The sequence below is a fragment of the Canis aureus genome, chromosome 4 (genome assembly GCF_053574225.1).
Source record: "Canis aureus isolate CA01 chromosome 4, VMU_Caureus_v.1.0, whole genome shotgun sequence".
NCBI lineage: Eukaryota > Metazoa > Chordata > Mammalia > Carnivora > Canidae > Canis > Canis aureus.
Genome location: NC_135614.1, coordinates 24767237 through 24794747, shown reverse-complemented (window position 1 = coordinate 24794747; position 27511 = coordinate 24767237). Strand labels below are relative to the sequence as shown.

Genomic DNA, 27511 nt, shown 5'->3' with positions numbered 1-27511 from the left:
TGCTCCCTGGCCTGACAGTGTCTTGAGTCCAGTAACAGAACCACCATACCAAACCCAGAGCTTCCTTTGAGCCCTAGAAGTTGGTGGGAAATGTTCATCAGCCAATTAAGAGCGGAGGCCTGGGTCTCTGCACCTGTGACAGTGCCAACCCCAGCATTTTCTCCAGAGCAACTTCACAACTTCATTTCCAGCATCCTTTCTGGGAGCAGATTAGATTATTTTTCAAATGAGTTTGCCACTCACCTACCTCTCTGCCTTCCATTCTCCTTTCTTGGGATATGAATTATGGTACCCAAGTGTGGTCTTTGCCTTGCTCATTGCTCTGGGGCAAAATGTGAGCTTTTCTTTTTTTTTTTTTTTTTTTAAGATTTTTTTAAATGTATTTATTCATAGACACAGAGAGAGAGACAGAGACACAGAGGGAGAAGCAGGCTCCATGCAGGGAGCCCGATATGGGACTCGATCCCGGGTCTCCAGGATCACACCCCAGGCTGCAGGCGGCACCAAACCACTGTGCCACCAGGGCTGCCCAATGAGAGCTTTTCTTAAATTTGTCCCAGAATCCCAAAATCACTCTTTTCCACAACCCTCATTTCTCCAGCCTGCAAGAGAAGTCCCATTCACAGCCTTCATGGGCATTCATTCTCCCGCAAGAAGAGATCTGCTGATTGGCCTGGGTTCACGGAAGCTGAAAACCAGAGCACAGCAGGATAGGGTAAAGATCTTACCTACATCTTGAAACCCTCTGTCAAGGGCACTCACCTACCACAGGTACATGGAATTTCAGCTGGGCTCCTTTAGCCGCTAGGAGTGCCTGAGAAAGCATAGGGGGTCCAGGTGCTCAAGAAGACAGGATGGCCACACTTTGGCACAATAGGGTTAAATGTGCAGGTAAGAGGTACCAGCTAAATCACCCAGAAGAGGCCAGGGTCCGCCAAAGAAGTCCTTGAGCAAGGTGGCATGTGAGCAGGCTGAGAGGATTTCACTAGGCAGCATGTGGGATAGGCTGGGAGCACTGGGAAGTACAAAAGGCTGATACATGCTTCTCTTTTTATCCAAACTGTTTCTTCTACCTAGATAGAATAACCTTCCCCTCCTCAAGACTCCACTCCAGGGCACCCTGGGTGGCTCAGTGGTTTAGCGCTGCCTTTAGCCCAAGGTGTGATCCTGGAGATCCAGAATCGAGTCCCACGTTGGGCTCCCTGCATGGAGCCTGCTTCTCCCTCTGCCTGTGTCTCTGCCTCTCTCTCTCTCTGTGTCTCTCATGAATAAATAAAATCATTAAAAAAAAAAAAAAAAAAAGACTCCACTCAAGCTGTCTCCTCCTAAGCCCACCTGGACTATCTTCCTGACAAGACTAGTAGCCCCTCCTCTGCCTCCCAAGGACCACTTGCCCACCCCTAACAACACTGCTGTAATCAATGTAATGTTTATGGGATTGTCATCCACAAAGTTCAGACCCAGAGCAGTGACACCGTCAAAGAAATAGTCCACTACCAAAAGCTAATTCTAAAATAATTCTTGGACAATGTAAAAATGATATTAGCAATACCACAATAAATTTCTCCCACATACCCACAGCCTTTCTCTGTGTTTGCTGATGTTCTCTATTTCTTAAAAATAAATTCCCCAGGGCAGCCCCGGTGGCGCAGCGGTTTAGCGCCACCTGCAGCCCAGGGCGTGATCCTGGAGACCTGGGATCGAGTCCCACATCAGGCTCCCTGCATGGAGCCTGCTTCTCCCTCTGCCTGTGTCTCTGCCTCTCTCTCTCTCTAGCTGTGTCTCTGTGAATAAATAAAATCTTAAAAAAAAATGAAAATAAAAAAATAAATTCCCCAGTTCTAGCCCTTAGGCTTCAGGGAGAGAAAGAAACTCAGAGGGAACCCAGGCTGCTGGGTTTCCTTGTGACCCTGGGCTCAGCATCATCCACAAGGACAAGCAGAGAGAATATGGAGAGAGACTTTCTAAGAAAAATCGTTTAAGAATATGCATGCTCTTCAAAAATCATATTAATAGCTTCTAGTGCCCCACCTAATTTTAGCTCTGGTTAAAGCATATGCATATGCAACTGGAGTCTAAGAAAGGAGAAGTCCAGGGCACAGCTGCTGCCAGACAGGAGAGAAGGGACAGCAGTATGGGAGCCAGGAGCCAGGTGCCCCAGCTGGATGGAGCATCCTCTCCAAGGCTTAGCATAGCCCAAGCCGGGTTATGTGCCCCAAGAGGCTTAGAAAAGCGAGGGAACCGAGGCAAGAGTTCAGCTTTCAGGCTTCAAGTGCCACCTGCTGGCAAGAAGGCTCAGTGCAGGGACTCTGGTCTGGAGCCGGAGAGGGCGAAGCCTCTTGAGTCCAGCCTACCCCAGCCCTGCTTCAGAGACTAGGCCTCTCAGGGCCCTGGGCAGCACAGTGTAGGGTGGGATGACCGGCCAGAGATGGACCATAACCATGAAAAGAGATAGTATGCATATTATCATTGAGAAGAGGAAAGCAGCAATGCCTGTGGAGTGTTCCTGTGGCTCCAGAATGGGATTTTTTACCAGCAAATGAGAGTGCATGAGTTGCTCTATTCATTCCACAACTCGTTACTGCCCACCCGGTATGTGCCAAGCATTAAGCAAGGTCTTCAAGGAGTTTGTGGTAAGTACACGTTGCTATGAGAGCACTTAGAAAAGCAGAAGGGCCACCCAATCCCAATTTGGAGGTCAAAGCAAGCTTGCAGAGGAAATGATTTCTCTTGAAGTAAAAAGGGGAAAAAAAAACAAGGCCTGCCAGTTGAGTAGGAGCTAACAGTGGGGGAGGGGCCCAGGCAGAGGCTGCCTCGCTTGCAAAGGTCCAAAGGCCAAAAAGCATGTTTCTGGGAACTGAAGCTCTAGGGAGTATCCAGGACAGATTGGAGAGTGATTTTGTGACCCTAGAATTAATTAATATGGTAATCTTCACCCAAAAAAAAAGATTAAAAATGCATTTGAAGATTTTAGAACACACATAGATTATAGAAAAAAGTCATCATGGAAATTTTAAAATGCTTAGAACAGAATATGATAATGAAGATACAAAATATTAAGACTTGTGGGACACAGCTAAAGGGAAACTTAAAACCTCCTAACAACTTCCATACTTACTTATAGATGATGAGCTGACAATAAGCATCTGCCTCAAGAAGTTGGAAAAAAAGAGGGCACCTGGGTGACTCAGTGGTTGAGCATCTGCCTTTGGCTCAGGTCACATCCCGGGGTCCCGGGATTGAGTCCCACATCGGGCTCCCCACAGAGAGCCTGCTTCTCCCTCTACCTATGTCTCTGCCTCTTTGTGTCTCTCATGAATAAATAAATGAAATCTTTTTTTCTTTTTTTTTTAATTTTATTTATTCATGAAAGACACAAAGAGAGAGAGAGAGGCAGAGACACAGGCAGAGGGAGAAGCAGGCTCCATGCAGGGAGCCCGACACGGGACTCGATCCCAGGTCTCGAGGATCGTACCCTGGGCCGAAGGCAGCACTAAACAGCTGAGCCACCAGGGCTGCCCAAGTAATTGACATCTTTAAAAAAATAAAATAAAATCTACTTATAACAAAAAATACCAAACCCAGATGACTTTATATGAGAGAGGGGGGAAAACAGAACCAGATCCTGTAAGATCCTGTAAGACCCAATAAGGAGTTGGGACTTTATCTTAATTATAATTAGTAGCCACTGACGATTTTAAACCAGAAGATGATGTAATGAGCTTTGCATTTTGGAATGATGACTGCCTGAAATGCCACAGATGGATTGGAGTGGGATCCAGGTTTGAGACTGCTATAATAATGGTAAGCAGATGCAGGGAGCTTGGATTAGGGCAATGGCTGCAGAGTTGGAGTCACTAACAGAATTGGGAGATGTCTAGGTCAGCCCTGAGGGATGGGGGTGGGGTCACGTAAATTGGAGGATTGTGAGGGAGAGGGAATAATCACAACTGACACCCAGATTTGTGTTTAGGTAACGCAGTGTATGGTTGTGCTCTTCAGTGGGATTGGGAAACAGAACCAGCTGTGGCTGGAGGAAGAGGCAGCATCTTTGACATGCTCAGGTGCATAAGACATCCTGGTAGAAATATCTGATGGGTGGTCACATAGAAGGATCTGGATGGACCTAGGGGCACCTAGGTGGCTCAGTCAGTTAAGTGTCGAACTCTTGGTTTCCGCTCAGGTCATGATCTCGGGGTCGTGAGATCGAGGTCCACATTAGGCTCCACACTCAGCCAAGAGTCTACTTTGAAGATTTCTCTCCCTCTGCCCCTCCCCCTACTCATGTGCTTGCATGCCCTCCCTCTCTCCCTCTCTAATAAATCTTAAAAAAAAAAAAAAAAAAAGAAAGAAAGAAAAGAAACATTAACATTAAAAAAAAAAAAGAATCTGGACCCAGGAAAGGGGTCTAGGGTGGAGATATGGTGTAGGAATCTCCTAAAAATCTGGGTTCTCTGAGCTTCAAGGCCAACTAATCACAAACACATAAGTCTGAACCAGTTTCCTAACTGTAAAATACTAACCCCAGCTCCGTCGCTTCCCCAAGGGATGTTAGGAGTAAAGACCATTGAAGTGAAAGGACTTTGAATCAAAGAACCGGTGCTTGGCGGGTTATCTATGGGTTATCTATCAGTGACAGGTTTGGTAGGAAGGACCCCAAGTGCCTGGTGCCGTCTTTCCAGACTCCAGCCCTGCCTAGGTGTCAAGAGCTCCTTTTTCTCTAGGGATAAGAGAGAGGCCAAAGGACCACAGTGGAGATCCCCAAAGATGCTATGGGGAAATACTTTTGAACTCATTCAACCAGTAATTTGTTGAAACTCGAATATTCAATCACCTATCAGTCATGCACATGTGGGTAAATTTTCACCATCTTCAGTGTGAGGCTCAGGTTTTCTTCTTTCTTTTCCCATAGGTGAACGTTCACATGGTTCCAAAGTCAACCCTAACATTATAGGACATAAAGGGGTGTCTGGGTGGCTCAGTCAGTTGAGCGTTCAACTCTCCGGTTTCAGCTCAGGTCATGGCCTCAGGGTTGTGGGATTGGGCCTCATGTCGGCACAGAGTCTTCTTGTCCCTCTCAGCTCCCACCTGCCTTCTCTCACTCTCAAAAATATAAATACATAAATTTTTTTAAGGGATACATTGGAAAGCCTCCCCGCCATTCCCATAGCTGCACAGTATTCCATTGTATACCATGGTTTAATCAGTAAGAGCAGTTTCTCAGGGAGAGATTTGGGGGCCTGGAGCTCTCTAAAAAGAAAGGTTTGGTGAGCCACATTTGGAGGCAGCAAGGGACACTGGGAAACCAGCAAAAGAGCAAATGACAGGGAGTGGGGGGGGTACTAATTTGGCAATTCCTCCTGAAGCTTTAGGCAGGAATGTATCCCCCTAGCTAGTTCAGGAAAACTCTGAATAAAGTATTTATAGAGAGAAAAACCTGTCTCTGAGATCCATTTACTCTCTTCACAAATTTGAGCCCATATTAGGTATCAGGCCCTGTGCTCAGGTCATGGGGAACATGAGGGCAAGATCTTCATCTTAAAAAATATATTAATTAATTAATTAATTAATTAATTAAAAAAAGATCTTCATCTTGCTGTGGGAGGCAGTGAAGGTGAGTGTCGTTGGGGGAGCCAGACTCACAAAGGAGGAGGCCCCTTCTCAGCCTCAGATCTTGTCTCAGATGTCATCTCAGACCCCACACACGCAACTAGCAACTCCCTCTTCTGAGCCTTCTCCGGAGCTTACCCACAATCCCACTGTTGTACTTGCCACACTGTCCTCTCGCTTTTTACTGTCGAGCTCCTCTACTGGACTGTGAGTTCCCTGAGGTCAGGCACTGTCCTTTAGAAATAGTGCATTCTGAATCCCTCAAATTCTGCACAGGGCCTGGCTTTCCATATAGACATCTGCCTGTTAAATTAATCCTACCTCTTTGCAGAGATGGAGCTGAAGCTGAGCCTGGAAGAACAGGTTTGTGTGGCCAATGGGAAAGATAATTTAGGAGGACAGTCAGATAGATAGGGTTGGGGTGAAATGTCTTAGTAGAGATGGAGAGGAGACAATAGGAGATTAAAGCTTATTAAGGTCAGACTGTGAATTCTTGGTGCCCCCAGAGGAGGGAAATACAGAGGCTACTGGTCATCTAATACAAGGATGGTGTCAGCTCTAGAAGCAAAATGGGGAGATGCTGAGATTCATTTGGGGATTGATTTCCCCAGTGACTTCTCCTGGGTATCTGTGGAGGCAATTAAGAACTTTTTTTTTTTTCCACTCTTTTTGAGCCTTACCCTCCCACAAATACCAGGATCCCAGCTAGTCAGGGGAGACCTTTCCAATTTTTCCCTTGGATCAAAATCATGACATCTTGATTTCAAGAACTATCAAGGAGAAACTAATTTCAAGCTGGCCTACCAGTTCCGTTTTTAAACAAAACCGATAGACCAAGGACCATAATGTCTAACCTGAACTGAGCAGAAGTGTGGCTCCCGTCCTGGCCTTTGGACTGAGAAGGACCCATAGAGAGTCAAAATGCCTCAGATGAAAAACAATACACCCAGTTTGAGATCTACAAGAAAGGTAGGGAGCCGTGACATGGAGGCTGGTTAGGCCAGCAGTCAGACAGTTTATAATCCCTTCTGAAAGAACAAAGCCTTTCTGAATGGAAACAATGCAGAGACCCAGCTCAGCTGCAGAAAGGAAGGAAGGAGAAGAATGCAGAAAATAAGGCACAGAGCAGCCCTACGACATACACACACTCAGCCTGTCTCTTCAGCATCTGACTGCTCCAGACCCTGCCAACCGAGCCAAATTACTGACCACAGACTCTAAATTTAAGTAACATTTTGTCATTTTTATGTGTTGCAGGAAAGAAAAAGAGGGCTCGCCAGCCAGCGGCTGGGCAATCACAGCCCAATCCCTTAATGCAATGAACTTACAGGCCTTCTTTTACACAAGTGCCCCCTTCACAAAGTGAAGCACCTGTGGTCGGCCGGAGAAGAGGGGCCCCGTGATACTCAGGAAAGGAAAGAGGAGAATTCGTGATACTCAGCAGAAGAGGGGACGATTGGCCTGGCAGTCCTAGGTCAACAAACCTCACAAAGGCGAGATGAAGGGTGTCCTAGTATTTATTCATTAACATATGTTAGGGACCGGTCAATCTTTGGAGATCTTTTCTCCAAGGGTAGGGCTGTCTTATTAGGGAAGGGCTGTGACGCCCAGGTGGCTCAGCAGTTGAGCGACTGCCTTCCACCCAGGGTGTGATCCTGGAGTCCCAGGGTCAAGTCCCACGTCGGGCTCTCTGCATGGAGCCTGCTTCTCCCTCTGCCTCTGTCTCTGCCTCTCTCTTTGGGTCTCTCATGAATAAATAAATAAAATCTTAAAAAAAAAAAAAAGGAGGGGCTGATGCCTCCGCCATCAGGCTATTCTCTGGCAGGCCAGCTGGCGGTCGGTCTGTAAGTGTTTGCATTAAGAAGGGAACTGTGGGAACGGAAAGGAAAGCTGGAGGTGAAGAGACTTCCAAGGAGTGAGCCTGTAGAGCCAAGGATGTCCTGTTTCTTATTACACTGAGAAAATAAAAGCTATTTGAAAAGAACTTCCTTATGTTCCCACTTCCAATTTTACCAGCTGGCCTGCAGTATACCGAGCCACGCTGCCTTCCCTCCTGAAAATCTGGAGTCGACCATACAGCTATCTAAAGCTGTCCCCTCACTTGTGCCCCAGATGCCCTACCCCCGCCTACTCCTGTAATTGTCTCCCCTGTCTCCTGCATTACCAAAATCTCTTGCCCAATTAAGTGATTTCATCATTAAATCATTAATTAAATGACTAAATGAGCCACCTGGGTGGCTCAGTGGTTGAGCATCTGCCTTGGACTTGGGGTGTGACCCCGGGGTCCTAGGATCGAATCCTGCATCAGGCTCCCTGCATGGATCCTGCTTCTCTCTCTGCCTGTGTCTCTGCCTCTCTTTCTCTCTCTGTCTCTCATGAATAAATAAAATCTTAAAAAAAAAAAAAAGTAAAGGCATCACAAACCTAACACGCCCTAAACCAGACATCTCCTATCCCCTCTACCAAACTCCTCTCCGGCTTCCCCCAGCTTCTCTTGCTGCAGTAAAGGCGGGCTTTGTTCCTTCACTGCCCAGCCCCAAAGCCTGAAATCACGCTCGACAGCCCTCTTCCTCAGTCCCACATCCCATCCAGCAGTGAACAAACTCATTCTGACGTGTGTCTGCAAAACCACATCTAGAGGTCGACGACTACTCACCACTGCCGCCGTCGCCCTGATCATCCGAGTTACCCTTCATCCCCGCCTGGGTTAGAGCAGGGGGCCTCTTCCCACATCCTGCGGGAAAGCCCCAGAGAGGGGCTGAGCCCCGACCAGCCGAGCTGGCGACGCGGGCCGGGAACCCGGCCGGGGCGGCTTTCACTGGAGCGGTGGCCAATTCCGCTCTCCAGGGTAAGCCCGCATGCTTCTCCGGGGGGGATCCAGTAGTAACTCATCGAGAAAGTTCCCAGGACTAGAGCCTTTGCAAGCTCTTCCTCCAGCCTGGACCACCCCTCCCTGCAAACGGTCCCATGGGGGGCGGGGGGGGGGGCAGCGCCTGGGTGGCTCAGTCGGCTAAGCAACCGCCTTTGGCTCGGGTGACGATCCTGGGGCCCCGGCAAGGAGCCCCCATCCATCAGCCTCCCTGCTCGGGGGTGGAGGTGGGGGACCTTCTTGTCCCTCTGCCCTGCTCCCCCGCTTGTGCGCGCTCTCTCTCTAATAAGGAAATCAAATCTTTAAAAAAAGAAAAATAAATAAATAAAGTCGTATCTGGAATACCCGCTCTTTGTCCTGGATTCAGATTTCTGTTAGAATGCCAACTTCTTTTTTTTTCTTTTTTTAGAATGCCAACTTTTTTTTTTTTTTAAGTTTCAGTTTATTTTATTTATGATAGTCACACAGAGAGAGAGAGAGAGGCAGAGACACAGGCAGAGGGAGAAGCAGGCTCCATGCACCGGGAGCCCGACGTGGGATTCGATCCCGGGTCTCCAGGACCGCGCCCTGGGCCAAAGGCAGGCGCCAAACCGCTGCGCCACCCAGGGATCCCTAGAATGCCAACTTCTGAGAGATTTTTCTCATCAGCCTACTTAAAATAGCACCTCCCGCTCTCTAGTCCCTTCATTTTCTTCACAGCACCTGTCCCCACCTGAGCATCTCCATCTCCCGCCCCCCAACCAGAGCGTAAGTTCTATGAGGGCAGGGCTCCGTGGTGCTCACCACTGCGCACACCCAGCCCGGCAAATGCCTGTTGGACGAAATCGATAAATGACCTTCGGCTCAAGGCCACAGAGTCACTTCCAAGAACGCGCAAGCACATGGTCCACTTCAGGGGCCCCAGCATGACCCAGGATGGTTGGGCACGCACCCTCGGCAATACCTCTCCTAGCCGCGCCCCTCTTAGGAGACATACGGTAGCACTTCCGCCCTCGCTCAACTCTCGCTCAAATCTCGGGAAAGGAGGGGCGAGGGGGTTTGTGTCATCACCCTGCGCCCGCCTGCCCCGCGACGTGCCGGCGGCTGGCGCAGCCCTCCGCTCGCCCGGCCTCCCCCTCCCTGGTTCCGCGCTCTGGTTCCGCCATGGAATCCAACAAGGATGAAGCCGAGCGCTGTATTAGCATCGCCCTCAAGGCCATCCAGAGCAACCAGCCCGACCGGGCGCTCCGCTTCCTGGAGAAGGCGCAGCGGCTGTACCCGACGCCGCGAGTCCGCGGTGAGTGTGAAGAGCCGGAGAGGCAGAGGGGACATTAGAACTGATGGGGGGAATACGGGAACGGACCGAGGGGAGCAGTTGGAGGAGGGGGGAGGGGAGCTAGGCGCGGCTACGCCTGCGCACTGAGACGCGCGGGGGCCGCTGGGAGGTGTAGTCTTTGATTCCCACGCCTCTCCGGGACGCGGGACACCTGATGACAGGGGCGGCCGCGACTTCAAGTTTCGGGGTGTTTGTGGGACTCCGTGCGATTCAGAGTTCCCGAGGACGAGGGGCGCCGGCGGGCGAGGGGGGGCGAACTTAACCTGGAAGCCGAGTCGGACTACTTTTCCCAAGGGGCCATTCGGCGGCCCGGGGCCGGTCGGCGGCCTGGGAAATGTTACAGTTTAGCAAAATAAACAGAACTGCTCTGGCGGAGAGAATGGCTTCTGGGGCGGGAAGCGGGGCTTCTGGCCTCCGCACGGCCCGGGAGGGCGTCCTCCTGCCGTCCCTCCCTGGCATGTCTCGGGGCGCGGGCCGGGGAGCGCCCCCCCCCCGAAACTGGAGCCTGCCCTTCCCCCGCCGCCCCTCCTGGACCCTCCTGGACCCTCTGCACCTGCTGCGAGGTGCGGGGCCTCCACCTGGGAGGGACCCGGGAGGTTGTCGCGACTACTCCGCCTCTCACGCCGCCCAGGAACCCTCTTCTTCGTTAACCTAAGACTTCAGGGAAGCTCTTCGTAATACAAGCCCGAGAGGAGGAACGGGGGGTCCAGGGGCGGCCGCCTGCAGCCCAGGTCACGGCCCCAGGGTCCTGGGATCCAGCCGCGCTCGGCGGGGAGCCTGCTTCTCCCCCCGCCCCCGCCCCCGCCCCTCCCCGCTCCTGCGCTCTCTTTCAGTCTCTCAAATAAATACAATCTTTTTAAAAAAAGAGTCCATTATGGGCAGCCCGGGTGGCTCAGCGGTTTAGCGCCGCCTTCAGCCCAGGGTGTGATCCTGGAGACCGGGGATCAGGGATCGAGTCCCATGTCGGGCTCCCTGCATGGAGCCTGCTTCTCCCTCTGCCTGTGTCTCTGCCCCTCCCTCTCTCTCTCTCTCTCTCTCTCTCTCATTAATAAATAAATAAAATCTTAAAAAAAAATACAGGGTTCATACCAGCAAGATAGTGTGTACTAAGACCTGAGGTCAGAAGACCTGGGTTCTTATTCTGACTGCTACCATGTGATCTTCCTGAGCTTGGGTTTCCTTATCTAGAAAATTAGAGGGTTGGAGCAGCTAATGTAACAATCATACCATAGGGCCTCTCAGTTTAGAAAGCTCCTTGGAGGGGCGCCTGGCTGGACCAGTCCCTACTGCATGCCACTCTTGACCTCCGGGTTGTAAATTCAAGCCCCACAGTTGGGTGTAGAGATTACTTTTTAAAAAAATTTTAAATCTTAAAAAAAAAAAAAAAAGAGGAAAGGTCTTTCAAATGCGCCTACTCACTTGAGCCTGCCCTACCAGGGAGGCAGAGCAAAGATCATTATCTTTGTTCTATAGATGAGGAAATATTTCAGAGGCAAGGGATTACACAGCTAGAAATTAGAAAGTTCTGTGGCTCTATAAACGTTTAGTAGAAGAATGAAATGAAGGAGCCGTCAGCCTCCTAACCTCCCTTGCCCATATGTGGGATTGAGAAAGGGGAATGTGGGGATCCCTGTGTGGCTCAGCAGTTTAGCGCCTGCCCCAAGTGATCCTGGGGTCCTGGGATGGAGTCCGCGTCAGGCTCCCTGCATGGAGCCTGCTTCTCCCTCTGCCTGTGTCTCTGCCTCTCTCTCTCTCTCTCTCTCTCTGTTTCTCATGAATAAGTAAAATCTTAAAAAGAGAGAGAGAAAGGGGAACACTGGCAGAAGAGGCCACCTGGAACACTCAGGTTTTCCTCCCTCCTGACTACAGGTTGATCTTTGGCCTATTTGCCTTCTCTTGGAAGGATTTCAGTCTGTATTTGCCAGGATTCCTGAGGTGACCCTCTCAAGGAGCTTCCCTATGCAATAAACCACACCCTGTGAGAGGAGAATGATGGGGTGGGGGCCCTACCAGTCTCAGAATCCTGTCTGATTCTGATGCCTCTGGGGGTTCAGGAGCCGGCAGATGGCAACTGCATGGTCTGTGGAGGTCTTCCTGTCAGCAGCCTCCTGGGCCAGTTTGGGGGCTTGGACTAGTGTCCTTCCTGGGGCTTAAGAAATGGAATTTGCTCAGGCCAAGTAGCCACCTGTATAACTGTCATATTCCCACTCTTCTGGAAAGACTGTATGCCTCATGCCTCTCTGTAACCTTCACCTTGTACCATCTGCAGCCCTGTACTGAGCTGACAAGGACCTGGGGTTAATGTAGGCCTGCGATAGAGAAATCTTGGTTTGGGGGGAAAAAAAAAAAAAAAATATATATATATATATATATATACACACACACACACACACACACACAAATACATACATACATATGTATGTATATATATATATATTAGGTAGTTATTTACACTTGCCGTTTGAGGTTTGAGCTCATTCCAGGTGCTCATTCAATGCAACAGACGTTTTTGTTTGTTTTATTTGCAAAGTCCTCTGCTTGGTGCTAAGTGGCGTGGCAGGATTGGTAAGACTTGATCCTTCACTTCAAGGAGCTTACAGTCTAGCGAAGGAGACAGAGTTATAGCAAAAAATAATACCACGGCCAAAGAAAAATTCAGCACGCTGTTAGATGCCGGGGGAATGAAGGATGGACGTGAGAGATCCAGCCCCTGCCCTCCATGGGTTCACGGTCTGCCTCTGGAGCAGAGTGCTGGGGATGCAGCTCTGAACTCTGAACTACCAGCAGTCTAGTGAGTGCCCTAGCAGGGACTGAAAAACCGGGGTAGATCGCAGTGAGGGAGAGCTTCAGGGAGGGAGACGGAAGCAGCATTTGAACTGCACTTTGGAGGCAGGGAGCAGACTTGGAGAAGGACAGACTGGGGATGGGAGGTTTGGGGGAGAGGATGGGGTGTGGCAAGATTTGGCAGCTGTGGCGGTGGAATGTGAGTATAGAGAGGATTGAGGCTGGAAAGTAGGCTGGGGCCAGATCGTGGAAATCCCTTCCTGCCGGACCAGGATATTCACTTTATTCTGTGAATAAAGTGAAAATGGTGAAAAGACCATTGAAGATGTTGATAGCAGGAATAAGATAAGGGTGCTGTTCTCAAAAGAGCACAGCGTGAAGGGTTAATGAGAGGGAAGAGAGACTGGAGTCAGAGAGTAGGTCAGGAGCCCTGAGCGCCTGAGATAAGGCATTCCAGGTGAGGGTCAGGTCATCGGAGAGGAGGCACCACACCTTATGTAAGAGATGTGTGCTGAGGAAAAATGGGGACATAGCCCTCCAGCCCAGTGTGACCAGGGAGAAAGCAGAGTTGAGGATGGTGACCGGGAAGAGATGGGGAGAGCGTGAGGTGCCGTGGGTGTCCGAAGGAGCTGTTAGCCCGGAGCTCAGGAGAGAACCAGGTTCCAGCTGAAAGTCTGGGATCGTGGGTTTGAGGGCGCTTGCTGGGGTCACCGTGGGAAGGTGCAGAACCGCTGCAGGCACTGCCCCGGGCGGCATCTGTCCTTAGCCAACAGGCAGAGACCCGGGCAGCAAGCAACCCGTGAGACGGAGCAACAGCAAGAAGCGGCGATCCCAGAAGAGGGCAGCAGCCAGGTGGCCATGGAGAGGGTGTCAGGGAGGTGGTGAGCAGCACGGTCAGGCCTCATGGGAGACGGGCAAGTCAAAAAATGAGAGGGCAGGATGGAGAGCACAGGCAGATGGGTCTAGGTGAAGTGGAGGGACAGACAGGAAAGGTCAGGGTGAGAGGGACTTCACAGTGAAAAGGCTATGAGGGGATTTCAGACTTGTGCCGCAGGAGGTGGGACCGAGGGCCGGACCCTTACACTGTGGGGTAGGAGCAGGGCCTAAGCGGGGAAGTCCTAGGGCAGGGCTAGTGGGGCCAGGCCGTCCCTGTCTGGGAGTTTCTGCCCAGCACCTGGCAGCCCACTGCGCTTTGCTTTTGCCTGAGGCTCAGCAACAGTGGTGGAAAACACCAGGGTTTTCAGGGGGCCGATGAGAACATCCTCAGTTTCCCCAGCCACAGAGAGAGGGTCAGCCTGGGTGATCTTGCAGCTCAGGCTGTCTCAGGGTCCTGGTGACGTCAGGAAGGCCCGAGCTGGACAGGCCAGTGTGTCGGGGAGGGACGATTGGTTGCCAGGGGATCCTGCTTTCAGGGTGTTGGAGTGAGAGGTGGCAGGCTGTCCGTGCGGGTCGTCCAGTCCGTCAGCCTTCCTGAGCACACTGTGCACTCAGCCGTCCCATTCACCGAATCTTATTCACCGGGCCTCAAAGCCACCCCGTGAGGGCAGAGGTCATGCCTTCACTGACGAGTTCCGTACGTGGCTGATTGGCAAAGGAGCCTGACTGTCCAGCTCTGCTCCGAGGCTCTTGCCCTCCGCGGGCCTTCCTTTCCAGACTCCCTTAGAGCACCACAGGTACATAGAGAGGGCCTGGAAACGAACAGGAACAGGTGACGCTTAACATTTGCTGAGTGTTGGGCTAAGTCCTTTATATGCATTTGCTTACTTACTCCTTCAGCGCTCTGGAGGGAGATACAGTTGTATGTGAAGACGCTAAATCAACTTGTCCAAGACGACCTTGCTAGCAAGCGGCCGGGCCAGCTCTGACCCCGGGTACTCTCACCCTCCAGTCTGGGTTTGAGGAGGGGCCACCGCTGGTGGCTCTGGCCTTAGAGATGGTCTCGTCTCTGCTTCAGCTGCCACCTTCCCCACTGCAGCTCTCGTTTCTTCCACCAAGTTCCCGTCTTTTTAGATGTCTGCCAGTGTTACTGCAAGGGGGCAGGGGCAGGATTTGAACCCAGCCTTGTCTGTCTCCCTCCAGAGTCCAGTTAAGCTGTTCTGTGTCATACTCTTTTGTGACATTTGCCTGCCAGCCACTTGCCATGAGGGACGTAACAGTGAGTCAGGATGAGACAGTCACGTCCCACAGGTCTGGCAGAGGGGTGTCCAGGCCATGAGACAGACCTACTTGACAGCAACCAGAAATCTTGATTTGCCAACTCAAGCAGAAACCTTCTGCGTGACCCAGACCACATTCATTCCCCTTTGGGCTCCCATTCTGCAGTGTAAGGAAATTAGAGTGGCTGACTCCATGTAACTACCCTGAAGCTTCCAGAATATTCCATGAGAAGTACTAGAGCGAGTCCGTCCCATCTCCTGGCTGATGCTCCAATGTATCTGTAGCAGTTGAATGGATGGTCCTTAGGGTATAAGGGTCCAGCTCAGCCTGGACCACTGAGGCTTCCAGAGAAACTGAAATAAACTAGTCCTCTAAAAGCCCACCAAAGGGCGTCTGGAGGGCTCAATGAAGCGTCTGCCTTCGGCTCAGGTCATGATCCCGGGGTCCTGGGATGGAGCCCCAAGTCGGGCTCCCTGCTCAGTGGGAAGCCTGCTTCTCCCTCTCCCTCTGCTACTACCCCTACTTGTGCTCTTGCTCTCTCTCTTTCTCTATCAAATAAATAAATAAATAAAATCTTTATCTATTTATTTTTAAGATTTTATTTATTTGTTAATGAGAGGCAGAGAGAGAGAGATGCAGAGACACAGGCAGAGGGAGAAGCAGGCTCCATGCAGGGAGCCTGATGTGGGACTTGATCCTGGGACTCCAGGATCAAGCCCTGGGCTGAAGGCGGAGCTAAACCACTGAGCCCCCCGAGCTGCCCCAAATAAAATCTTTAAAATAAAATCAATCAATCAATCAAATAAAAGGCTCCCAAACCCAGCAAACCAGCTCTTCCCTCTGTCCCATCTTCATCAACATCTCTTCATCTTTTGTTTTCTTCTTTGACCATTCCCTCAGTGCCTGGCATGAGCCTGGCATCTGGGACAGCCTGAAATCTCATGGTGACATTTGGGTCCAGAGCCTGCTGAGGGCTGACCCTTACTTAGCCTTCGCAAGCCCCACCTGCTCGGGTCCCCTCCCCATCAGCCAGTTCATCAGCGTGTGTCCTAATATCAGTAGCTACTCATTTTGCACTTTCACTCTGTCAGTGTCTGTGCCAGGTACTCACCTGTGGGTCTCGTTTCATCCTCATACACCCCATCACCCATTACTGAGGTCCAGACAGATTTTATATTTTTTATCGGCCAGGGCTGAACTGCTAGGAAATGAGTGAGCTGAGATTTGAACCCAGGTCTTTCTAAATTGAACTCCTCTTCTCTATTTGGAATGACGGCGCTGGAAGGGGTCCCCCATGCCAGATGCCAGACTTAGGCAGTCGGGATAGCATAGTGGACATCCAGGCGTTACGTCCTGCCTGCCCAGCTTGTGCAGCCCTGCGCCAGCGGATCAAACATCCAGCCCTCTTTTTTACCATGGGGATGGTGGTAGTAAAACCTCCCTCTCAGGCCACTGTCCGGATTAAGTGAACTAGTACACACGGAGCACCGTGTCCAGGCCTGCCTAACTATGGTGAGCACCCATTATGATCACTCCTCCCAGCGCGTACTCTTCGGGTTTGCTACAGAGGCCTCTGCCTCCCTCACGCAAGGCAAGCTTGATTGTCCGCTCCTTTCCCAGTGAGATCCCGTGAACTTGCTGCACCTAGGACAGCAGTGGCTCAGGGCACAGTGCCACTTGAGTCTCCGTGTTCTGCTCCCAGCAAGCCCTGCTCCTGGCCTCCTGTGTGAGCCCCAGGTATGTTGCTTTAGAGGGTGTCCACCACCCATCCAGGGCCTTGAGCCCAGCAGGCTCCTGGCGTGTTGGAAAGAAACCAGGGACCAGCCGGGGGCACTGCTGTCCTCCCTCAGTACAATGTCCTGGGTTCCTGCTGTGGTTCAGGTGCCTGGCTTCCCAGGGCACCGTACCCCAGGCACACCTAGGGTTTCCAGAACTGGTTTTGCGCCTGGAATAAATGGACACAGGGAACCTCTGCCAGAGATTTGGGCTCTTCCTAATTGGCAGGAACCACAGGCTTAGGTTTGAGTAACTGGGACGCTATCTGAGGGTAACAGCCAATGTCCTGTGTAGACTCTGAACATTGAAGTAGGGTGTTTGACGTGGGCAGCCACTTGAAAAATGTAAAGAAGAGCAAGTAATGAAAAAGATCTTTATCCTGAGTCTCCTACCATCTCCCGCTCCCTGGGGCAGACGCATTGCCTCCATTCCCCTTCACAGCTAAGTGAAAACTGCCAGGAGGCCTTTCCTGCCAATCCCAGCTGAAACACATGGTCCTGCTAAGTGGGGTCCCCACTGAGATGGGCAGAGTGCTTTGGCCATCTCAACACTTAACAAAGGCTGTTAAACACAATACTCTGGGATTTTTATTTTATTTTATTATAAGATTTATTTATTTACTCATGAGAGACACAGAGAGAGAGGCAGAGACACAGGCAGAGGGAGAAGCAGGCTCCATGCAGGGAGCCTGATGTGGGACTCGATCCTGGAGCCCGGGATCACACCCTGAGCCGAAGGCAGACGCTCAACCACTGAGCCACCCAGGTGTTCCCAACTCTGGGATTTTTAAAACCTGAAGGATTGATGTATGTTTTTATGCAGAGTTTTAAATTAACCCATATCCAGGGGCGCATGACTGGCTAAGTTGGTAGAGTGTGCAACTCTTGATCTAGGGGTTGTAAGTTCGAGCCCTACATTAGATGTAGAGATTATTTTGAAATAAAACCTTAGGGGTGCCTGGGTGGCTCAGTTGGTTAAATGTCTACCTTCGGCTTAGGTCATGACCCCAGGGTCCTATGTGGGGATCCTGGCATCTGGCATGGGGAGCCCCTTCCAGCACAGTCGTTCCAAATAGAGAAGAGGAGTTCAATTTAGAAAGACCTGGGTTCAAATCTCAGCTCACTCACTTCCTAGCAGTACAGCCCTGGCTGATAAAAAAAAAAAAATCTGTCTGAACCTCAGTAATGGGTGATGGGGTGTATGAGGACGAAATGAAACCCAGGGTAAGCACCTGGCCCAGAAACTGAATGTGGATCGAGCCCTGCATTGGTTTGGAGTCTGCTTTTCATTCTCCCTCTGAGTTCTCTCAAATACATAAAATCCTAAAAAGAAAAAAAGATTTAAACTAACCTATACCCTGACAACTCCTAAGACATGTGGATCCTGTGGAGCAGGCAACTATCCCACTGGCACCCCACTTCCCCACTCTGGCCCAGGCCCAAGTCAGGGAGGGAGCTAGTGGCTTTGCTGGGAGAAGAGGCAGGTGGGATGTGGGGGTGGGGTGGGGGGAGTCCTGGCCTCTCCCAGGACCAGGCGGCCCCCTCGGCTATGGCCCGTGGCCTTGTTGGAGCAGGAGCCCTGAGTGCTTTGCTTGCCTTGCACAGCCCTGATCGAGTCCCTCAACCAGAAGCCACAGTCTGCCAGTGACCGTCCCTCACCCACAGACACGACCCACAGGAAAGCTGGTGGGACCGACGCCCCCTCGGCCAACGGAGAAGCTGGAGGAGGAGAGAGCACCAAAGGCTACACCGCAGAGCAAGTAGCAGCAGTGAAAAGGTAGAGGGGCTGGAGCCTGGTGCTGTTGGGAAGTTTTCAGATCCAGAGAAGGCTTCCTGCAGCCTGTCCCCCACTCACTCTGCCTGTAGTCTGGGTGGGCCCTGGGAGAGTCCTGAGGATGGAGGAGGTCCAGCCGGGCAGGCTCACCAGGCCCGGGAATGCAGTGTGGGAATCGGGCCTGTGCGGGCCCCTCCCGCCAAGACAACCCACAGCAGAGGCTGGAAATGCTGACTCCGCCGCTGGCTTCCTCTGCTGCTGGCCCGGCGAGGCCCAGCCTCTTTACACAGCCCTGTTTATCAGAGATAGCGCTTGGGCTCCCCTTCCAGCCTCTCCCCCGCCCCTAACAAAGACCCTTTCAGACCAGAGCCTGTGGAGCACAGAATGGAGCCAAGAGACAATTAGCCCTCCAGGGCGTGAGCCAGCTCTGCACGGACATTGACCGTCCTTCTGAGGTGGCCTCTGTCCTTCTGAGATGGCCTCTGGCGAGGATGCTGTTAGCAGGGGGAAGTGGTTCCTGGCCTGAAACACAGCAGCCCCCCCTCTGAAATCCGAAATGTATTCCAGGTGTTTCCACTGGGCCCTACCCAGCTCCCCATCCCAGATGGAGCTTTCCAAGGCTCCCCCGTCCCTGAGGCCTGACAGCTCACCTAGAGGAGCCGTCAGCCGTGCCCTGCTGGCCGCCTGAGCCTGCTCAGAGCTGTGCGCCCACACTGCACGGCCCTCGCCCCCCCTCACCTCACGATCCTGGGCCCTCTACCCCCTCCCCCAGGGTCAAGCAGTGTAAAGATTACTATGAGATCCTGGGGGTGAGCAGAGGAGCCTCCGACGAGGACCTGAAGAAGGCCTACCGCAAGCTGGCCCTCAAGTTCCACCCGGACAAGAACCACGCGCCCGGGGCCACTGAGGCTTTCAAAGGTGAGCCAGCCTTCGTTTCCTGCCGGAGAATATATATATTTTTTTTATCTCTTGCCCTTGAGAAGGAATAAGGGTCCCAGACAACTTTTCCAGGAAGTGGCCTTGGACCCAAGTCCCCTGGGCTCAGGAGCAGCCGCCTAGAAAGAAAGTCCTAGCAGTCACCTCCAGCCTACAGAGTCTGTCAGAGCTCAGATAAGACCACCCCCGCCTCCCCTTCCTCTACATCCCCCAGGAATTACAGGAGGGGAGCTGAGCAAGAGAGGACCACTCGCTTCTCCAAGGTCACGTAATTGTAGACCGGAAGCAGGCCTCCTGACTCGCATGCATGCCCCCATCTTGGGATCTGGGTAGCAGTTTCCCTGTGCTGAGGGGCCAGGTAGCCTCAGGTCAGTGGCCTCATGGTCACCAGCAGCCACAGCCAGTCCTGTACCACACACACACACTCACACACAACACACACTCACATGAGGTGGTGACCACAGCCAAGAAGGGAGCCTGTGGTGGAGCAGATGGCAGTGCTGACCTCTACGACCTGGGGTGCCGTGTCCCTGGGCCCCCCCAAGTTACTCCGTAGCAGGCTGCTTGGGGTTGGTCCTGCAGACGTCATCCCACTGCTGCCTGTCAGCCAGCCCCAGACAGAGAAGGTGAATAGGACTAGGTAGGCGAGGTGGCCATGGCTGATGCTCCAGCCCCGGCTTCTGCCTGCAGCCTGCACAACAGGCACAGAGAGGCCAGATCTAGCCCTGGGGCCTTGTCAGAATGGCCAGAAGAGGGGGGGATCTCGTTATTCTCAAGGGTTGCAGGTTGCAGATTCAGCTTTGACCCACTTCTCTGAGAGAGTGAGCTGCTTGAGGAGGGCCTGGAGCTGGGTCCTTGAAGCACAGGTCTCCTACCTGGGGAGCTCTAATGAGGAGACCCTGGAGCCAAGCCAAGGAACAGCAGCTGAGACCTGGACCAGGGAGGAGAGGGCTCGTCAGGCCCTACTACATTCTGTGGGGCAGAATGTGGAGAAGTTTTGACTAGAACTTGGCGATTTGGCCCTTCCAGGCAATTGCTTGAGGAGTAACTAAGATAAAGCCCATAAAGGACCTGGGGTATAGAAAAGGGTGGGTCATCGTCATGAGATGGAGAGCAGGAGCCTGAGTGTTAATCCTTCACCCGGCCCAGACTGCCTCGATCCCCTCAGGTATTCCTGCCTGCCCCGCTCTCTACATGGGCCCAACAGCCAAACCTCCCCCTGGCCCCAAGGACTCCCACTTCCTAAAGCACCACTTGAGTACCTGAAGGAAGGGAGCTCTTGGCTGCCGAAGCCTCCACCTGCATGCCCTGTGTCTTCAAGCTTGGCTGACTTACACCTCTTTTCTAGCCATTGGCACAGCATATGCAGTACTTAGTAACCCAGAGAAAAGGAAGCAATATGACCAGTTTGGTGATGACAAGAGCCAGGCAGCCCGACATGGCCATGGACATGGGGACTTCCACCGTGGCTTTGAGGCTGACATCTCCCCGGAGGACCTCTTCAACATGTTCTTTGGCGGTGGCTTCCCGTCTAGTAAGTACCCTGCCCTCCCCACAGCCAGGCCCCCCCCGGGGCAGGGGGAGGTGATGGTGGAAGACTGGATGCCGGCCATTCCCTTCCCTGGCAGCCCCGCCCCCTGACTCAGTCCCTCTGACCTCCAGGTAACGTCCACGTCTACAGCAACGGCCGCATGCGCTATACCTACCAGCAAAGGCAGGACCGCAGGGAGAACCAGGGTGACGTGAGTGAGGAAGGCACTGGGGAAAGCAGGGGAGGGCGCCAGGCCCCACCCAGGGTGCAGGGCCTGAAAGGGGAGTGACATCCCCAGCTGGCCATTCTTGGGGTGGGGGGCAGTGTCCCCACAATTCTCAGTCAAGGAGCCATCATTGGGCAACCCCTTGCCATTCAGCTGAGCGACACCAGAGGGAGCCACACTCCACAGTGCCGCCCAGAAGGAGTGGGGAATTGGTGGCCTCTGTCAGGGAATGTCCTGCAGAAGCTTCTCCACCTACAGACAGGTTTGTGTGAGAATGGCCTTTGTGGTCCACTGGTCCATAAGGCCACACTGACATTTTCCAAGCAATGGGAAGTGAAAGAATTGTAAAGGATAACAAAGGTTGACTCTTCTTGTTTCTTTCCAGTACTCTTTGAAAATATATACAAGACCTATAACCAGACAGTACTTCAAAAGCATTTTGAATGCTACAGGTTAAAGAACAGCTAACTGACCAACATTAAAATTCTGTGGACGATTTCAGAGCATTTAAAATTGTGGCAGGCAGAGGGATACTCCTCTGCTCTGTCAGCGTGGCCTCAGGTTTTTATTTATTCGTTTGTTTAAAACCGTGTGTGTATGTGTATTGAACATACAGAAGAGTTTTTTAAATCACAAATTATCACCCAGTGCACAAATTTGTTTTTATTTACAATTTTTTAACTGGCTATTTTTAAATTGGTATATAGTGAAAACAGTCCTCCAGCCCTGCCTGCCAGTCTCCTGGAGGCAGCCACTTTTGCTCATGTTTTTGTTATTCTCTGACAGTAAACACCTGCCTACATGGCATCCTCTTCCTGTATTTAATACCAGTTGCCATTTTGTTTTCATCTGGAGGAACTGGCAGGTGGAGGAGTTTCTGTATTTTGAGGGGCCCATGGGAGGGGGGAGGAGAGAGTAGCATCATAGCCTATTTGTGTGGCAGCTGCCTCCTGCTGCCCCGGGCTCCTTTGTGCCAGGGAAGCTGGGTGATTGTGGCTGACGCTGGCCTTGGGTGACCAGTGGCTCTTCCCTCCAGGGCGGGCTGGGGGTGTTTGTTCAGCTGATGCCCATCCTCATCCTGATCCTCGTGTCGGCTCTCAGCCAGCTCATGGTCTCCAGCCCCCCGTACAGCCTGAGCCCAAGGCCGTGAGTACTTGCAGCTAGGGACGGGGCGAGGGTGGTGGGTGGACAGGGCCTTGGGATTCTCAGCCCCCATCAGAGGCCTTCCTTCCTATCCTGTGGGTCCTTAATCACAATTCAGATATCTGGCTTGGAATCAAGAACATATGCTTTCCCTGTTGAGCGTAGGTTCTTGATCTTTTAGGATCACAGTCCACTAAAGAAATGTGATGAAAACTGCAGATCTTTTCCCTTGAACATTGCACATGCACACAATTTTGCACATAATTTCACAGGCGTCATGCCCACTCCCCCACCCCCTTGAGGGGGTGACCTTATCTGCTGACCTTGAGGTAAGAACCTCTGCTCTTAAGTTCTGGTCGGGGGCCTAGAGGCCATGGAGAGAATAGAGGCTCTAGACTCAGACAAAGCAGAGGTAGCTTTGCATCCCAGCTCAACTATTAACTAAGCAGCTGTGTGATCCGGGACAAGTTACACAACTTCTCTGAGCTTGAGTTCCCCATCTATGCAATGGGAATAACGGCATCTATCTTCTTGTGAAAATTCATTGAATAATATACATAAAATGCCAGGCTCAGGGCACCTGGCTGGCTCATTCAGTGGAGCATGCAACTCTTGATCTCAGGGTCTTGAGTTCAAGCCCCACTTTGGGTATAGAGATTACTTTAAAATAAATAAAATTTTTTGTTAAACAACACCGGGTTTGTTAGAAATACTCAACAGTATTTGTTGAATGGATGTATGGTCTCAGCTGCCAGTAGTGTGCAACTAGGGCAAATTATTTCGCCTTTCAAGGTATCAGCTCCCCTCACATATTTCCAGCACCTGGCATACCCTAGCGGGCGCTCAGGACCTACTGGGGGGAGCTCTCTGCTCCCCAGACCACCCAGCCCTTCCCCGGGAGCCTGGCAGCCTTCCTCTCGGCCAGCAGGGGGCAGAGTCGGGCTTCCGGAGCCACACTGGCCTCCGGGCTCTCTGGCCTGTTGCCAGCCCTTTGCTGTGCAGCTGGAGGAGGCAGCAGAGGGCAGGTAGCGGCTGCTCCTCCCCCCACCCCCCCAGCACTGCCTTCCGTCTGCTGTGCTGCGTGTCCAGGCTCTTCCACAGCCTGCAGAGCCTGTAGTTGGAGCTGGAAGGTGGGACCAAGAGCTAGAAGGCCACAACTCCTTGGAGTCCTTCTGTTGTGTTGTTCCTAAGCCTCTTAACTCCAGACTGGGGGTTCCTGGGTAGGCAGGCAGGCCCCGGGCAGCAATCGACTTAGGGAAGGAATGCGGACATGGAGGCAGAGAGAGCCCAGCCTCCCCTCCTGCGCCGACCAGGGCCTCTCACAAAGGGGCTTCTCCCCACAGGCAGCGTGGTAAGCAGATGGCCTGGGGAAGGGGTGGCCGTAGTCTGCACCACCTGGCGTGGGGGGGGCACCTGCAGTTCCTGCAGACCCTCATTTTGGGTGTTGTGCAAGTTCCTGCTCTAGTTGCAAAGGAAGCAAGTCCTCCTGTGGCCTGTGCTGTACCTCCCGTTGGGGGGACCTGTCATCCTTAGAGCCGCCCTGGACCTGGGGACCTGTGCCCACTTTGTGCCTGATGTGTTTCTGGCCAGGTCAGTGGGCCATGTCCACAGGCGGATCACTGACCACCTGAATGTCGTCTACTACGTGGCAGACAGCTTCTCTAAGGAGTACACAGGCTCCAGCCTCAAAACAGTTGAACGGAACGTGGAAGACGATTATATCGCCAACCTCCGAAACAACTGCTGGAAGGAGAAGCAGCAAAGTGAGTGTGTGGGTGTCGCGGGGACAGAGCCTGAGAGCAGGAGGAGAGAGCCCTGCTCACGGGGATTTGTGGGGCCCAGCGCCTGGTGCTGCTGTGTACCAGCCACCTCCCAGTCAGAAGCGGGACCCCACCCTGCTTCCCTGGGGCTGGGAGCCTGGGGCCATCTGGAGGTTTCCTCCAGGTTCCCGTAAATCACTGCTATCAGCCTGAGTCTGGCTGCCAGAGGTGAGTATGTCGAGACAGATTGGAGCACGTGTCCTGGCCACCTAGGGATCAGGCGTCCAGCTCTATCTGTGGGACCCTAGGGCAGTCAAGCCAGGATGGCAGGGTCTTGCCCTCTCACAAGTTGGGACCATAAACTTTGCTGTCCAGGGTCTTTCCTGAAGGGAGGCCAGCTCTGCCCCAGCTCCAGGGCCTGTGACAGGCTTTCTCCCACGCCCACGGGCTGGCAGGTGCTCCAGTGGCCTGTGGGAGATACCAGGCGCACCCTAACTCTGCCCCATTGCTTTGCAGAGGAAGGCTTGCTGTACCGGGCCCGCTACTTCGGTGACACAGATATGTACCACAAAGCACAGCGGATGGGCACCCCGAGCTGTAGCCGACTGTCAGAGGTGCAGGCCTCCCTGCATGGATAGTCCTGGGCCGGCCACGCCACCGAGGTCCAAGTATGAGCCAGGGCCTCCTCTGCCCTGCAACTCCTGGCAGCTCCGGCCCTGGTCATAAGGCAGAGCAGGGTGGGAGGGAGAGAGGGAAACAGCCTGTTGATGACGGCACAGACTGCTTGTCCCCAGCCTGACCTCCAGCCTGCAGAGCTGGGGCAGCTCTAGGGTGCGCTCAGAAACCAAGGTCTGTTTCGGGCCTCCAGTGCTACTGTCTACGCCACCCCCAAGCCCCTGGCCCTGGGAATGTGGGGTGCCCAAGAGCCAGGCAGAAGGGGCAACTCAAGGCCACTGCTGAGGGCCATGCGTGCTTCCCTGGTCTCATCCAGCCACCGAGTCACCACGGCCCTTCCCCAGGTACAACAGACTGGTGACTGTGCTCTGCTATTGAGGCCACCAAGGATTACTGGTCCCAAGATAGCCCCCCCACACACACTCCCCACCGGACATCAGGAAGTGAGAATAGGGAGGCCAAGGTCCCATCCTCTTCTCGGCCCTTCTAGGCAGGAGGAAAAGGAACAAGGTTGGAAGGGCAGCCCCACAGTGGGTCGGGGAGGGAGCCAGCGGCCTGGGAGCGGGAGAGGCGGTGTCCCCTGACCACTCGCCCTCTGCTGGAATCAGGGACTCTGTCAAGTGCCAGTGCACCTGGCAGCCTGGAAGCCACTGCGTGGGCCTGCCCGGGCATCTCACCTGTGGTCCAAGGAAGAGAACGGATGTCATGAGTTTAGGATTGAACACAGATGGGGAGGGGGTGGTGGTGTGCAGGTCGCTGGTAGCAGGCTCCCGCCGCCTCTACCCCTGCGTGTGGGTCACAGCTCCGCTCTCAGGACGTGCCGACCGGGAGAGACTGGGCCGCCCGGGGCGCGTAGGCAGAGCCGGTCAAGTTCTCCTGTCGGTACCTGCCCATCCATCCTGTGCCTGTGGCCCCCTTGGCCAGGGTCCGCCCGCCAGCGCCCCCGGGGCGACGCAGTGCAGGAGGGAGACAGGCTGGGGCTGGGGCGGGCAGGACGCAGCCGGGAGGCCGGGTTGCGTAGGCTGAGCTAGAGGCCCGGGGCCGCGACTGCCCGGCTAACTGTTCACTCTCCTCCCCAGACCATGAAATCCCTGGAGAATTTTTGGTGACATGCACTGAGCCAAGGTGATGGACTGTATATTTAAGGAAAGACATAAAAAGAAAAAAAAAATTAAAATGGAATTGGAGGCCGAACGCCGCACCGCTGCCCTCTCTCTCACCCGGTAAATGCCGAGAGCTCTTAGGACAGGAAAACCTGCCGGGGGCTGCTTCCCTTCCTCCGGGCTGGCCGGGCTGGCCGAGGCAGCCTCCACTCGGCTCTCTCCTAGGATACGGAAACCATGGCAACGGAAGTAGAATGTGAAACTTGGAGCAACGTCTGTGGAAAGGGCTGGGGGAGGGGGCGCCCAACTGCCTTCCTCCCCCGCCCCCCCCAGCCACCACCAGTCACCTCCACGGAAGCCCGTCAGAGGCGTTGGCCGAGGATGGGAGGAGGAGGAACGAGAACTCTCCATAGAATGTAATTTATAGAGCATGGATATGTGTGTATATATATATATATCTATTTATATGTAAATAGCATATATAAAGATATATATATATATATATATATAGTCTACTTTTTAAACTCTGCAGGGATTTGGTTAAGTTGTTTAGCTGATTTCTTCCCTGTTCTAGAAAACGAGGCCTGTCTGAGGAAGGTAACTTGGTCCCTCAAAGGCTAGACGTTGGCCATAGCGGACAGCCCGAAGGGAAGTCGGGTCGTAGCTTTCAACGTTCCCCTCAACCCCAGCCTGCTTTTGATGGCGGCGGTAATCATGATAGCCTAAGTCTGTAGGGAACTCAGAGGTGCCAGGTTTCTGACGAAGCTGGAGGGGAGCCGACTTTCAGGGGAGAAAGTGCCCCTAGGGCCAGGCACCCCGTCAGTATCCAGTTGTGGTAGAGGCCCCGGGCCGCCCGCGGCGTGAGACCACCCACCGCAGCCCTGGTCAGCTCAGGTGGGCTCTGGGTCCCGGAGCCCAGGAGCCTTCTGCACACCCTGCCACAGAGGACAAGGTTAGGGAGGGGGCCCGAGTGCTGCCCAGCCACCTGCCCCCCTCAGTCCCAAAGTGGGTTTTGCCTTATAGATGCCACAGGGCACAGCTCCGCGTTGTTGCCACTGGTTTTTCCCAAGTCAGGCACCAAGGACTCCAGACGGTTCTTCCTCCAAGAGCCAGCCGGGTGATGCCCAAGACCCTGGGGCAGCAGCCGCCTCCTGAAGAAAGTCGGGGCCCGTGGGCACCTCTGTCTCCGCCCTCCATGGACATGATGGCACCCGGCCTTCTGTTGCACTTTGGACAAAGGCTGCACCTTGCGAAGGGTTTTCTTACACTCACCTGGAAGTGAGGATTTTTTCTCACAACAGCAGTTGCTGCCAGGGGAAGGGAGGGAGGTTTTATTTATTCCCACAGTTTCTACTGGGCCTTTTGGAATTACCGTTTCTCCCAAATTTTCTTCTGGCAGCGGGTGTCACTGAGCCTGCCATCTTCCAAAGCCTTACTTCCCCAAGCTGCCAGCCAGGAGGTGACAACCATCCTCCCAGAGTATCTCTTGGCTCTTTTTTTTTTTTTTTTTATAATCCCCCCCCCCACCCGAATAAGAATAAGATTCTTGCTGGGAAAGGAAGCTTGGTAAAGAAATGTCAGATGTGATCTTTGAACGTGATCCTACCCTGTGATGCAGCAGCCACCCCGGCCCAGAGAGATGAGAAGAGCTGGACGTGGGCGAGAGCGCCCCACCCGTGGTGGCTCTGGTGCTCTGCCCCCACCATCCCTACCATCTGGTCTTGGTAGATGTCCTTAGGTGGGCTGACCCATGTGCAATAAGAACATAGATCCTAAAGGATCCCCCGAGAAGCTGTATTTCTTGAATTAGAATTCTGAAATTGTACATCTATAAATATATGTTTATTATGTGA

The 27511-nt window shown here is 53.0% G+C and overlaps 1 protein-coding gene and 2 long non-coding RNA genes across 10 annotated transcripts in view; 2 read left to right on the top strand and 1 right to left on the bottom strand.

The window, feature by feature from the left end:
* Positions 1-10081, bottom strand: part of LOC144312339 (uncharacterized) — an 18914-nt gene extending 8833 nt beyond the window's left edge. Inside the window, exon 1 of the long non-coding RNA XR_013377819.1 lies at positions 9263-10081. This is a non-coding gene — a long non-coding RNA (uncharacterized LOC144312339). The remainder of the gene's footprint in view (positions 1-9262) is intronic.
* LOC144312340 (uncharacterized) lies at positions 2289-7594 on the top strand. Its single transcript, XR_013377820.1, has 2 exons — positions 2289-2633; positions 6868-7594. It is a non-coding gene; the product is annotated as an uncharacterized LOC144312340 (long non-coding RNA).
* On the top strand, positions 9519-27511 carry DNAJB12 (DnaJ heat shock protein family (Hsp40) member B12). Of its 8 annotated transcripts, none has more exons than XM_077894929.1 (11): positions 9519-9755; positions 18116-18287; positions 19057-19202; positions 20569-20754; positions 20883-20962; positions 22014-22123; positions 23711-23883; positions 24397-24494; positions 25635-26074; positions 26191-26255; positions 26733-27511. In XM_077894929.1, the coding sequence occupies exons 1-9, from the start codon at positions 9623-9625 to the stop codon at positions 25662-25664; spliced, it is 1128 nt and encodes a 375-aa protein (XP_077751055.1). In that variant the 5' UTR covers positions 9519-9622; the 3' UTR covers positions 25665-26074; positions 26191-26255; positions 26733-27511. The 8 variants fall into 8 exon arrangements, with proteins under 8 accessions (XP_077751055.1, XP_077751054.1, XP_077751053.1 ...); XM_077894928.1 differs by having other exon boundaries at positions 26729-27511; XM_077894927.1 differs by lacking the exon at positions 26191-26255.